The sequence below is a fragment of the Narcine bancroftii genome, chromosome 7 (genome assembly GCF_036971445.1).
Source record: "Narcine bancroftii isolate sNarBan1 chromosome 7, sNarBan1.hap1, whole genome shotgun sequence".
Taxonomy (NCBI): domain Eukaryota; kingdom Metazoa; phylum Chordata; class Chondrichthyes; order Torpediniformes; family Narcinidae; genus Narcine; species Narcine bancroftii.
This window is the reverse complement of record NC_091475.1, coordinates 42,853,138-42,866,614: the sequence shown is the minus strand read 5'-3', so window position 1 is coordinate 42,866,614 and position 13,477 is coordinate 42,853,138. Positions and strand designations below refer to the sequence as shown.

Sequence of the window (13,477 nt, the reverse complement as noted above, 5' to 3'; positions counted from 1 at the left end):
TTGCCTTGCAAGCCTTTCTGCTTCTCTGCGACTGTTTCCATCCTGGCAGTAATACAGCAAAATGACCTGGCACCTCACATTCATTCAAATTTATAGACAAAAGCACTCTAACCAAATTACAGCCTTGTTGGTAAAGCTGCGGGGAGGGGGAAATTAGCTGTCCTATTTCTCCCAGTAGCTTACAATATTTTTGGTTTTGCAGCTAGCATTTTTGATGAATCATCTATATCATATTCCTTGCTCATATCGTGTGTATCATACGTATTCTCTTTTCTTAGTCTCATTTCTTTTGTTTGAAATCAACCCACTCTCTCGCTTTCTTGCCCACTACAGATATCAGAGCCAATTTTCACTAGTAATTACTAAAGTGATTTCATCAATACCTGAATATAATGGCATAATAGTGGAATAATGGATGAGAAGAAGTTTTGGGATAGGGCTTCAAGGGACAACTTTGAAAGGCAAGAGTCAAGGGCAATTTTCTCTTTTAAAACCCAGTGCATGCTGACTCAGTTGGAGAAATTATCTTTTGTAACACAAAATCAGAATTTTTTTCTATTCATTAATCTTTTATTGCAAAATTATGAATGGCATATGGGTACACTTTGGAATTGCACTGGATTTCCTGCATTTGATGTGTACCTGCATCAAATAATCCTTTTAACTAGTGGAGTAAAACTGAACCAGGTGGTGAATGTTAGCAGGACCCTGAGCTTGGTTAATGGTTTGTCTGCCATTGATTAGTTTGTTTCACGATACAAACCAAGCCATTATATAGTGGAGACATAGACTTATTGATCCCATATGCAAAGGATCAATAGGAGAATTCTAAAAATAATGGAGTTCAGAAGGAAATATTCACCTCATTCTACTCCTCTTTCCTTTCCCTGTAACCCTGCGAAATTTCCCCCTTCAGTACTCTGAAAATTATCAAATTTGCTTTCATCACCCTTTCACAGAATATTTTTCAAGTTATTGGCAATGGATTTGGCGAATATAATTGATTTGGTCTATCTCTTAGAGCAAGCTCTTAGAGATTTGATTTTCCCTGGTTGATAATAGTAATTTTAAGCATAGTTGAAGGAAATCTCTTGAAAATAAATCCAAACAATTGTCTTGAAATTGTAACCATTGTGATAAAAGCTGAAGTCTATTGTTACAATAAAAATGTTAATGTTGCAGCTAAAATAAAGAGTGAAATGTCAGAGAATTATGTGCTTCCATTGGCAATCCAGTTATTCTGGAAAAATATCTTAAATTGTTTATTTTCAGTTTGCTGACTCCTTGGCAAATCTTGCAATGTTGGCAGCTGAATGTTTTCCAAACATCTGTTCTCTAGATGATGCCAGAAAACATATGACTAATTTTCATTCCTAGGCAATGCCATATGAGTGGAAGAATATTTTATTTATTATCAAATTCTATCATTTAATGGTTAATAGGCCCAGGATTTCAGAACAAATGTTGTCTTTCTTTTAACTAAATGCAATAAAACTCAGTAATCTCATATCAGGTTTTACAGATACCTGGGTACTTCTTTGTCTGACCCTCCAAATACTCATTCCTGCACTCTCTTGAAACTTGGGCAATACACAAACATGCTAGAGGAATTAAGCAAGTGCAAAATGTTGGTAACCCTTTATTTTCTGTGGGTGCTGCATGTCCTGCTGAGTTTCTCCAGTATGTTTAGTATTGCACTCGACCCCAGCATCTGCAGATTACATTGACTTTGCATCACTCCTGCATGGATTCCTTGATGGTTTGGAGAGTTTGCAAACAAGTAGCAGGATGTAGAATCAAAATTAAGAAGTAATTAAATCAAAATTTCTGTCTTCCTGAAACCCACCCCTTGTGATAATGATTGTTGATTGACAAATACTTTTTTTTTTCATGAAGGTTATTTATTCTGCCATCCGAAGGATGGACAGAAAAGTGGAAATGATACAAAGAAAAGTATCTGATCTGCGTCAAGGAAAAACGAGATACTTCGCTAAACAAGTGAGTAAATCTCAAATGAAATATATCAGTGCATTGATTGAAGGTCTCCACAATTTTACCTTGTGTTTAATCCCATTATGCCAGTCATAAATATGATCATTTCTGATCACTTGTATTCCTCTTCACCTCACAGGTACTTTATGTACAGTAAATAATGATACAAAACTTTTCAAAATATCAGTGTCAACAGGGATAGAGTAAAACATGTTTGCTGCAAGGCTCCTCAACTCTTCCTATGCTATATTGATGGCTATATCGGTGTGGCCTTGTGCACCCATGATGAGTTCATCAATTTCATTCACTTTGCTGCAAACTTTCACCCCGACCTCAAATTCACTTGTTCCATCTCCGGCTACACTCCCCTTTCTTGATGTCTCCATCTTGGAAGACGAACTTTCCAACAACATTTTTTTTAAAACCTACAACGATCTCGACTACACTTCTTCACACCCATTCCCCTGTAAGGATTCTATTCCTTTACGTCAATTTCTCCAGCAATTCGGTTCCCAAGATGACGTCTTCCTGCCCAGATCATCTGAAATGTCCTCCTTCCAAAAGCACGGCTTCCCCTCCATCACCATCAATTCACCCCTTTCCTGCATTTCCAACTCATCTGCCCTGGCCTCTTCTGTCTCCAAATGCAACAAAAACCAGATTCCTTTTGTCCCCACCCCACCAGTCTCAATATCTAACACATAATCTCTCCGTAATTTCCGCCACCTACAAAGCAATTCCACCACCAGATCGGACACCTCCTCTCCTCCCTTCTCCGCCTTCTATAGGGACCGCGCCCTCCATGACTCCCTTGTCCACTCACCTCTTCAAATTAATCACCCCTTTGGCACTTTCCCTGCAGTAAATGCCACACATGCCCACACCTCCTCCCTCACCACTATTCGGGGCCCCAAAGTCCTTTTGAGTGAAGCAATATTTGTGTATCCACAGGAGTTAACTACTGCATCTGGTGCTCCCATTATGGCCTTTTCTTCATCGGAGAGATTGGACAAAGACTGGGAGTTTGTTTCACTCTGTCCGCATCAATGACAGGGATCTTTGTGGCCAGCCATTTCTTTTCTGCACCCCACTCCCATGCTGTCATGTCTGTCCATGGCCTCATTTACAGTTATACCAAGAACACCTGTAAAATGGAGGAGCAACACCTGATTTTCCATCTGAACACTCTGATTTCTGCTAGCCTACTCCCTGCTCTCCCTCCCTTCCCATTTCCTCTGTCCTCTCCACCCCATTCCCTCTTCATTCACAGAGCCATCTCTCTCCTTGTTTTCTGGTGTGCCCTCCCTCCCTTATCCACCTAATAGCTTCTGCCTGTGGGGTGGTGTTCCTTCCCCTTCCCCTCACCATTTTGATCGGGCACCTGCCTACATTTTGTCATACCTTGTTGAAAGGCTTAAGCCAGAAATGTTAGTTTTGTATCTTTATCTTTGCTCTATAAAGTATACTGTTTGACTTGCTGTGTTTTTACATCAACAAGGATGGTAGCTGGGATGAAAAATAATTGATAGAATATATGCTTAGAGTGGATATCACCTGGTCTAGATTGTGAGTGTCCCAGGTTACTATGGAAAGTGGAGGTGGAGATAGTGAAAAGGCTGACCTTTAGTGTATATAAAGGTGATGTTGGAGAAGTGGAAGGTGGAAAGTATGACATTCATTTAAAGATTGTTTTTTTTTTCTTTTTTCTTCTTTTTTTTTTTTTTTTTTCTTTGGCTTGGCTTCGCGGACGAAGATTTATGGAGGGGGTAAAAAGTCCACGTCAGCTGCAGGCTCGTTTGTGGCTGACCAGTCCGATGCGGGACAGGCAGACACGATTGCAGCGGTTGCAAGGGAAAATTGGTTGGTTGGGGTTGGGTGTTGGGTTTTTCCTCCTTTGCCTTTTGTCAGTGAGGTGGGCTCTGCGGTCTTCTTCAAAGGAGGCTGCTGCCCGCCAAACTGTGAGGCGCCAAGATGCACGGTTTGAGGCGTTATCAGCCCACTGGCGGTGGTCAATGTGGCAGGCACCAAGAGATTTCTTTAGGCAGTCCTTGTACCTTTTCTTTGGTGCACCTCTGTCACGGTGGCCAGTGGAGAGCTCGCCATATAATACGATCTTGGGAAGGCGATGGTCCTCCATTCTGGAGACGTGACCCATCCAGCGCAGCTGGATCTTCAGCAGCGTGGACTCGATGCTGTCGACCTCTGCCATCTCGAGTACCTCGACGTTAGGGGTGTGAGCGCTCCAATGGATGTTGAGGATGGAGCGGAGACAACGCTGGTGGAAGCGTTCTAGGAGCCGTAGGTGGTGCCGGTAGAGGACCCATGATTCGGAGCCGAACAGGAGTGTGGGTATGACAACGGCTCTGTATACGCTTATCTTTGTGAGGTTTTTCAGTTGGTTGTTTTTCCAGACTCTTTTGTGTAGTCTTCCAAAGGCGCTATTTGCCTTGGCGAGTCTGTTGTCTATCTCATTGTCGATCCTTGCATCTGATGAAATGGTGCAGCCGAGATAGGTAAACTGGTTGACCGTTTTGAGTTTTGTGTGCCCGATGGAGATGTGGGGGGGCTGGTAGTCATGGTGGGGAGCTGGCTGATGGAGGACCTCAGTTTTCTTCAGGCTGACTTCCAGGCCAAACATTTTGGCAGTTTCCGCAAAGCAGGACGTCAAGCGCTGAAGAGCTGGCTCTGAATGTAAACAAGTGCTTAATAACTACAGTTCACTATCAATAGTGGGTAAGGTTTTAGAAACAACAACCGGGAGCATAAATTAACATGCTCTTGGCATTTTAAAAAAAATAGTTTGTTTAAAATTTTTGACCATGCATGCAAATCAATTACAAAATTAAAAATGTTATCCAGTATTTACTCCATGATGGTTATGCCCCAAACTCCCAACCCCCACCCAATCAAGAAAAAAGCTCAAAGAAAAGGCAAGCAAAGGAGAAAAAGATAAAGAAAAGGAAGTAGAATGGATTGCCGAAAGGTGCTGCACTTTTGATATTCAATTTAATTTTCTTTGGAGAAGATCAATGCAGGTCTCGAGGATTAGGCAGAACACAATTAAAGATTTACATCAAAATTGTAAATATGGACGCCAAACTTGTAAAAATATCATACTTGTTTCTTAAGTTGTAGGTAATTTTCTGAAGGGGAATACAACTATGTATCTCTGCGTTCCAACGTGCCATAGCTTGATGTGAATCAGGCTTCCATGCAACTGCATTTTCTAGCCACTGCCAACCCAATTTTAACAAATTCTGTTTCATGTTTAGGTAGTTTCAATCTAGGTCTTATCCCTGTTATATTACCCAGTAAGAATAATTCTGGGTTTTGTGGAAAGTTAATTCATGTAATCTGTTCTAAGAAATTTCCTAGATCGACCCAAAAAGGTCTCACTTTAGAGCATAACCAGGTTGAATGTAAAAAGGGTTCCTACCTCTCTCTTCACCACATCTAAAACATCGGTCTGATAAGTCTGAATTTATTTAATTTCTGTGGTGTGAGATATAATTGATTCAAGCACAGATGAACCAGCTTAATTTGTTGAAGGCATATCATATTTCATTAAACTAATTTCTCTTTTGATGAAGTAACGGTGAGAGGGGATGATGAAAATGCAAAAGATACTGTTTCCATGGAAGTTGCCTTTTAAAGACTCATTAACTGAGCTCTTGAAATAGGACATTTAATGTAACCTTCAATTTTAAATATATATATATTTTTTTAAACATCTATTTATTTATTTACTTAATGACAGAAAGTAGCATGTCATTGAAAATAGAGAAACACAAAAGTTGTAAATGCTGGAAACATGAATAGACAAAAATTGTTGGATGATCACCACAGGTCAGACAGCATCCGTGTTAAGAGTTCAGTCTTGAAACTTAGACAAGCCATTTCTACCTGTGGATTTACACATATAGCACAGCAACAGGCCATTTCGGTCCACGAGTCTGTGCTGCCCAACTTACACCCAATTAACCTACAACCCTGGTACATTACAAATGATGGGGGGAAACTGGAACCCCCGGGGAAAACCCACACAAACACAGAGAGAATGCACCAACCCCTTACCGACAGTGTGGGATTTGAACACTGGACCTGATTGCTGGCACTGTAAAGGCATTGCGCTAACCGCTACGTCGCCCCATGTTGTCTGACCTGCCAGCAATACTTTGTCAAGGAAAATAGTTGTTTCAAGGGAAACAGTACAAGGAATGAAGACCATGATGGTCCACAATGGTCAAAGGTAGGACCACTGCTCTTTGTGATACCTACTGTTGACTTGGATTTAAGAGAATTGCTGATTGATGTGACCTACTATTTTGTCCTCCGTATCAATTGTATTCATGCCAACCTTGGCTTTCACCGTAGGGCAGCTTTTTCTTTAGAGAGGAGAGGAATTTCTGCTGCCACACCTCCGGCAACGTTTTATTAAATGTGCCAGCTGTGCCAATTTGTCATCTCATAGCTACTTCTACTTGTTCACCTTGCAAATAAAGATAGCCTGCTCATCATCTCCTGCTGTGTAATTGTTAGTTAAAACTTAAATGAGCTGACCTCTAATTATTGCTGATATAATAACAGATTACAATCACAAAGCAGCTTGGATGTCATTTACTGATTCAGTATTTCATGAAAGGAGACCAGCAGTAGCATATATTTGAACTAAAAGATAAAATTTTACCACTTGTATATTTGCTGGCAAAATGCACTTGTGGTGCAGTGTTACAACTTGTAAAGAACCCATGCTGCTTTGTCATGGATTTAATTAGACTTCTAGAGTACAATAAGTTGCGATATTGACTGTTCAAACTAATGCTGAAAGAATAAGCATATTTGAAGCAGTTAAGATTGCCTGTTTTAACTATATAGAAACAGGCCATACAAGCCAAATAGTCTGTTTTGATTTTGTACTTCTATTTTATGCTCTGTGACAACCATATCTAGATGTCACAGATTCACTTCCTCTCAACCTGCCTCATGTTAGGGCTTCATTTCATTTTCCCAGTTTGTGACTATGCTTTGAATTTGCTCCAGTGACAAAAGCCTTCCTTCTTCCTGATCTGTGAACAGACCCTTTACCGCATCTCATCAATCTCTACAACCCTTGCCATCATCTCTTCCTAAACAGAGCAAATATAGAGTTCTTCTAGTCCTAACCTTCAATCCCACCAGTCTTCACATTCAACAGATCATACATTATCCTCAGTTTCCACAAGCTCCAATAGGATTCCATCATTAGCCATGCATTGCACTTCCCTCTCCCCTTTCAGAACTTCAAAGCGATCATTCCCTTCACAACTCCCTAATCCACTCTTTATCCCCACCATGACTCCATCTTACAACTCTTTCCCATGCAACTGTGGGGGATGCAATATGTGTGATGCCACAGAACCCCTTTCACCATCTTTCCAGGTGAAGTAGCACTACTTTCAATCTAGTACTGTGTACTGCTTTTGGAATTCAAAATGTGATCTTCTTGGCATTAACCAAATGCAAAGCATCTGCATTCAGTCCACAGGAGCAATCTTGGGCTTCTGGTTGCCAGCCACCTTGATCCTTCATCTTTTGTGGCTTCCTAGACTATAAATAAGGCCCATTGCAAGCTTGAGAAACAACACCATTCTCTGCCTTGGCACATTGCAGCCCTCCAAACTCTATATTGAATTTCCCAACTTTAGGTAACATGGTCTTTGTGGCTTTATCAGAACTGACCATTTCTGCTGTAAGCCATCAATCTGCAATTTTGGCTCAGTTTTTCTCTCTCCATTAATATAGCCTGCCTTCTGGGCATTTTCCTCAGCCCTGCAATTCATAATATATTACACAGAAAAAGAAACATAATCACATTCTGATCATTCAATTTATCCATATTTTCCAGATCTCATCCCATCTTGTCTATCTCACCTTTATCTTGTCCACAATTCCCACCACTTTCTCTGCATATTAAAATGACAATTTTTGTGCATCTTCCCATTTTAACACAGGGTCTCTGCCCTACATCATCAACTGATTCTCTTTCCAAAGAGGGCACCTGAACTGATTAAAATCCAACTTCATGCCATCTTATTACCTTTGTTTTCTATTCCTTTCTGCAAGATGTACTTATTTAGTTTTTCCTTAATGCATCAACATTTTAACCAGCATCCAAATGAATATTCTTCCCAATTCTTTATTGGATATATTGGTATTCACTTGATTTATATAAAAATGCTTTAGCATTATCCACAAATGGAAATACTTTCTCAGTCTATTCTATCAATTTTTATAAACTTCCATTAGATTACCCCTCAGCTTCCCATTTTTTTGAGAAAACGAGCTATCAGCCTGTTTATTCTTTCCTATTGTAGCTATAAGATGGCATATGATTAATTCAATGTATTTACTTTTACTGTAGAGGCAAGTTTTAGCATCTCTTTCCAATGGTTATAACCAGACCTTGAAGAGGAAAATGGCATTTAAATCCACTGGGAATGTGCGAAAGAAGAGAATTACCTGCTCCAGCCCTTATCAGAGTGAAACAAATTACTCTCATGACCCAATAATAATTCAGGATGAAGAAGATGTTGCTGATGTGATAGATAATGAGAAACCAAATGAATCAGCAAACTTTCATTCTACAGAACAGATCCTGGAAAACATGATGCCACCGACCAGCGCAGCAGTGCCTAGTCAAATGTTACCACACCTGTCCCTAAATCCAGATTTTCACCAACCAAGCCAAAGGCTGCAGTCCATACCAGCCACGTATAAAATGAGCAAACTTCTGAACTGCCACACACAGCGATCAGTGCTTCAACAGTTAGAAATAAAAAAATCTTTTCAAACCATGGAAAATGTGTACCAGAACATTGATTCATCAGTTGATCATTGTAATAATGTGGACACTTTGAGAAAGGATTTGTTGCTGCAAGATTCATCCTTTGATCTTTCAAAGAACAGCTTTGGTAAGTCAGAACTGCTTTAATGCAGTCATTTTATCATCCCACCCCACCCCCCAAACCTTTTTAGTAAACAGAAACTAAAGGGACTTTATCAACATGCATTAGCTCAGATGTAATTATGAATAAATTTAGAATTCTTGTTAACTGTATAGACAAGAACTCTATTAAGTATCTGCCCTTTGTTCTATTTCAATGATAAATGTGTTAGCTCTTCAGAAGTAATGAACCTTGAAGAAAAGTTTTGTTTGATCTAAGAAGACAAAGCTATAAATCATGCTAAAACTAAAAAAAAACTTAAGAAGAAGACCAATATCCTGTCAGAGCCTTCGAATGATTCTCTATGGTAGTTTGAAGTGTGACAAATTTCCTGTAAAATGTCCTGTCAGCGATGAATCTGTATCATATCTGCTTCTTATTTGCATTCATTGCTCGTTGTAAAAGGATTAAGTTACTGATTATTAGGAAGTACTTAAAAACACTAAAACCACCAAAGAACCTGGTAACTAATGCATTGGAAATTAGTCATACAGCACAGAAACAGGCTCTTCAGCCCACCAATTCTATCATCAAGCACCCTTGTGCTAATTCATTTTGTTTTATTTTCCTGGAAAATGTCCTCTTAGATTTTATCTGTCTCAAAAGTTTGGATTTAACGTGAAACATCGATTGTGATTTCTTTTGTTTATGAGTGAAGTTGAGTCTAAGTATCATGTCACCCTAAGGTTCATTTTCTCTTGCTTTCTTAAGGATTTCTGGGGAATCCCAAGCGCAATGTTAAAATACCAGGTGCATTTATATTGAAGGCCAGTCAGAAGACCCAGCCAAAGTTAGCAGCACGTTACTTGGCCAGAAATCTGTTCACTGATGAGGTTCTTGTATCAAGTAGTGTTCTGGGAAACAAACAGTATGGGCTAAAGTCACTGGATCCAAACAAACTTGCAGCTGTGAGAGGTGAGCTTAACAACTCTTCTACATTTAGAATGGAACTTGAGAAAAGAGGATTTGCCTTTTTTAATTGCAGGCAACCTGTATCCTGTAGCGTTATTCTAAAGCAACACTTGGATGTTTTTGAGCACAACTTGTACTTGTGGGTGGCATAAAGGTGCAAAATATAAGAGCTGTTGTCTCGCAGCTCCAGCAACCCAGTTTCAATCTAGACCATCAGTGCTGTAGGATTTCCTCTGGGTTCTCTAGCTTCCTCCTATATCCCAAAAATGTGTGGTTTGATAAGTTCATTGATCACTATAAATTGCCCTTAGTGTCACGAGAAGTGGAATCTGAGGTGTGTTAAGTGGAGTGTTGGGAGAATAAAATGGTTAGGGTAGGATTAGAGTAAAAATAGGTTCTTGATGTTCAGCATGGACGCAGTGAGCCAAAGGGGCTGTTTTTGTCCTATATCTCTCTGACTTTTCAACATGGTTCTTATTCTCAATATCTGGGAATGTAAAGCAGGCATTCTTCAAGCTTGGAGATAAAAGATGGTGTTCATTATGGCATTTTTTCTGCATTTTTCATGGATTAATAAGATGTCTTTGGAAGCATCAGACAGTTGCTCCTCCTTCCCAGGCTATTATACCTCTAACAGGAAAAGGTAAACAGCTCTTTCAATTTTTGTGTTTGATATTCCTCTCAGATTATCATTGTTCATAGCAACATTGGATGACCATGGTTGAACAATAAAGGAATTGAGTTTCAGTCCAGTGGTGAGTTGAGGAAGAATTTGAAGGGAAATCTCAGATTTGGGGAACACTAAATAAAAAGATTTAGGAATACATGATTTGGTCCAGTGATTACAAGAAGAGGAGATTTGAGAAAATTGTGAGAGAAGTCTTGTGAGCACTTGCATGATGGAGAACATACTGGATTGCACAAATGAAATGCAAGTTTCATGGCATCACAGACTGAAGAACTCGCTAATAACGAGATAAAAATTATGATCTTCTTATCTAGTTTGGGGGAAGGCAGTAATTTGAAAAATAAGGAATGTCAATGGGTTACTATGGGTACTGATTCAATAGTATGGGATTTGGCAGCCTAAAAATCAACAGAGATGAGGGTCTCACAGCCTAAAATGGAATGTGGGCACAAGTGAATGAGACCCAGCTTGACCTTGTCTTTTGAATCATCTGCTTTTGAATTCTCACTGTATGCAGCATCTAACATTTGCTGAAAAAACCACAGTTGTCAGCAGAATCACAGACAACAATACACGAGTGAGATAGATCAGCTAGTTAAGTGGTGTCACAACAATAACCTTACACTCAACGTTGGCAAAACTAAGGACTTCAGGAGGGAGAAATCAAGGGAACACAAACCAGTCCTTATCAAGGGGAGAGCAGTGGTAAAGGTTAAAAGCTTAAAATTCTTGGGTATCAATATCTCTGAAGATTTATCCTGAGGCCTTCATGTCAATGCAATCACAAAGGCTCACTAGCAGCTATACTTCGTGAGGAGTTTGAGGAGATTTTCTGTGTCATCACAAAGATTCTTGCAAATTTCTACAGATGAATCGCGGAGAGCATTCTGACCGGTTGCTTCAGTGTCTGGTATGGAGATGCCAATGCACAGGACAAGAAAAGACTACAGAGAGTTGTGAACTCATTAAACACCATAATGGGCATTAGTCTTCACTCCATTAAGGACTCTTTAAGAGGCATTGTCTCAAGAAAGCAGCCTCTATCCTCAAGGACCCTCACCACCCAAGCCATGCCTTCTTCACACTGGTATCATCGGGAAGGAGGTACAGGAGACTGTAGGTGAACATGCATCAGTATAGAAACAGCTTCTTCCCCTCTGCCATCAGATTTCTGAATAGATAATGAACCACATTCACAACTTCACTTTCTCCTCTTGCACGTGATTTATAGCAATTTTTCCACCAGAGATGTTGCTGCAAAACAATGAATTTGTGATATATTCATGACAGTAAATTCTGATTCTGAACATCAGCTTCCTCACCAGGTTTTTGTTCTTGTATCCCTTCCTTAAAACAGTTAAATGTGACATTTTCAGATTAATAGATCAGTCTTGAATTGGGTTGCACAATTTCTTAAGTGGAAATAGAAATTACATCTCCAGTGCAAGTTCATGAGTAATTTTCTTGTTTAAAGCTTCTAATAAACACAAGCCAACAAAATTACATTCCAACTGCACAATAGTTTGTAGAGATTTCATGGATTTTAATTATCTTAAAATGTTTATTAGAAAGGTCTCTTAATTTAAATTTTCAACAACAAGAATGCAGGAAATCAAAATAAATACTCTCTTAAAATCAAATCTACTTTTTTATGTACCAAAAAAGAGTGCCCAGACTTACCCTCGTCTGCCTAAGTATTTTGAAATATAAAGAAACTTTGCTTAATGTTAAGCTAAGTAAATTTGATTTCCAAATCTTTATTTTAATCAAGTTTAATGGGGGGGGGGGGCAGAGCACAGAATCCTTTACCATACAATAAGTCAGGGGTGGTCAAACTTGCTTAACATAAGAGCCGCATACCATAAACTTCAGATATTGGGAGCCGTAGCAATAATGCAATTGCAAGCCACACCCTCTAACACTATCATTATCCTTTTTCAGGTAGCCATAATACCCGAATGTAAAGCTGCTTAAAATACCCAAATGTTGATGTCAGGAGGTCACCTGAAAGCAGAGAACCGGCCCCGAAGGTGTACTTACTCAAACCACCTCAGGGAGGTATATTCTCCGCTTCCAAGTGCTCCCCCTAGGCACCTGAAAGCAGCAAGGCAAAGCGGCTAGCAGGTTTCAGGTGTCTAGCAGCGGGCAGGCTGTTGACAGTCAACTGGCGACCCACTGACAGCCACCCTCCCCACTCCCGACACCTGCCCTTCCCGCGAGCCGCACATGACATGCCAAAGAGCTGGATGTGGCTCGCGAACCGCGGTTTGGCCACCCCTGCAATAAGTATTGTATTTTCTTGTCAATCACCTTCATCTGAGGTACAGATTGCATGCTGAAAATTTCCAACTTCACATCGTGCCAGCACCATCGTGCCCATCTTTAGTGGGTGTATGGTTGAATAACCCAATTGTTATTCAAGTTTTTGATCCAGTATAAAGGCTTTTATTGACATTTCCAACTGGAAAAATTAGAAAATTTGAGGTGATTAGTTGTTAATCATGCTAAAGGATATTGTGAAATATTCAATTACAATGTAAATATATTACAGATATTGGTGATTGGAAGGTCATGACTTTAAAAAATACTTATCAGTGTTAACAATAGCTAATTAAGCAAAAATTGGAGGGAGTTTACGACTTGTTGATTGCCCAGGAGAAAGGGTAGTTCTTCCTAATCAATAAATCGTAACACTGTGATCTAAGATGACTCCTTCCCCAGTGATATACCGTAAGGTCTACACAGAGACACCATTGGGGGTCATTCAAGACAGCTACCATCAGAAGGGAATAATCAAAAGGGAAAATAGACTCACTACTGGATTAAAACAGCATGCTAATTTTAGACAGACATTACTAGTTTAAATCGGTTTGCATGCACTTAAAAATTGATAGATACAAGG

At 39.7% G+C, this 13,477-nt stretch overlaps 1 protein-coding gene across 11 annotated transcripts in view; it reads left to right on the top strand.

Annotated features, from left to right (window-relative positions):
* The window catches only part of LOC138738828 (uncharacterized), a 125,660-nt gene that overhangs the window by 59,679 nt on the left and 52,504 nt on the right, over positions 1–13,477 (top strand). For 10 of the 11 annotated variants that reach the window (XR_011341793.1, XR_011341792.1, XR_011341794.1 and 7 more), the window contains 3 exons: positions 1,897–1,998; positions 8,393–8,942; positions 9,687–9,890. Coding sequence is in view for 8 of the 11 variants with exons in the window: in XM_069889860.1 (XP_069745961.1) it covers positions 1,897–1,998; positions 8,393–8,942; positions 9,687–9,890 (856 nt within the window). In the remaining 3 variants the exon portion in view is untranslated. The remainder of the gene's footprint in view (positions 1–1,896; positions 1,999–8,392; positions 8,943–9,686; positions 9,891–13,477) is intronic. The other variant, XM_069889864.1, reaches the window with a different exon arrangement.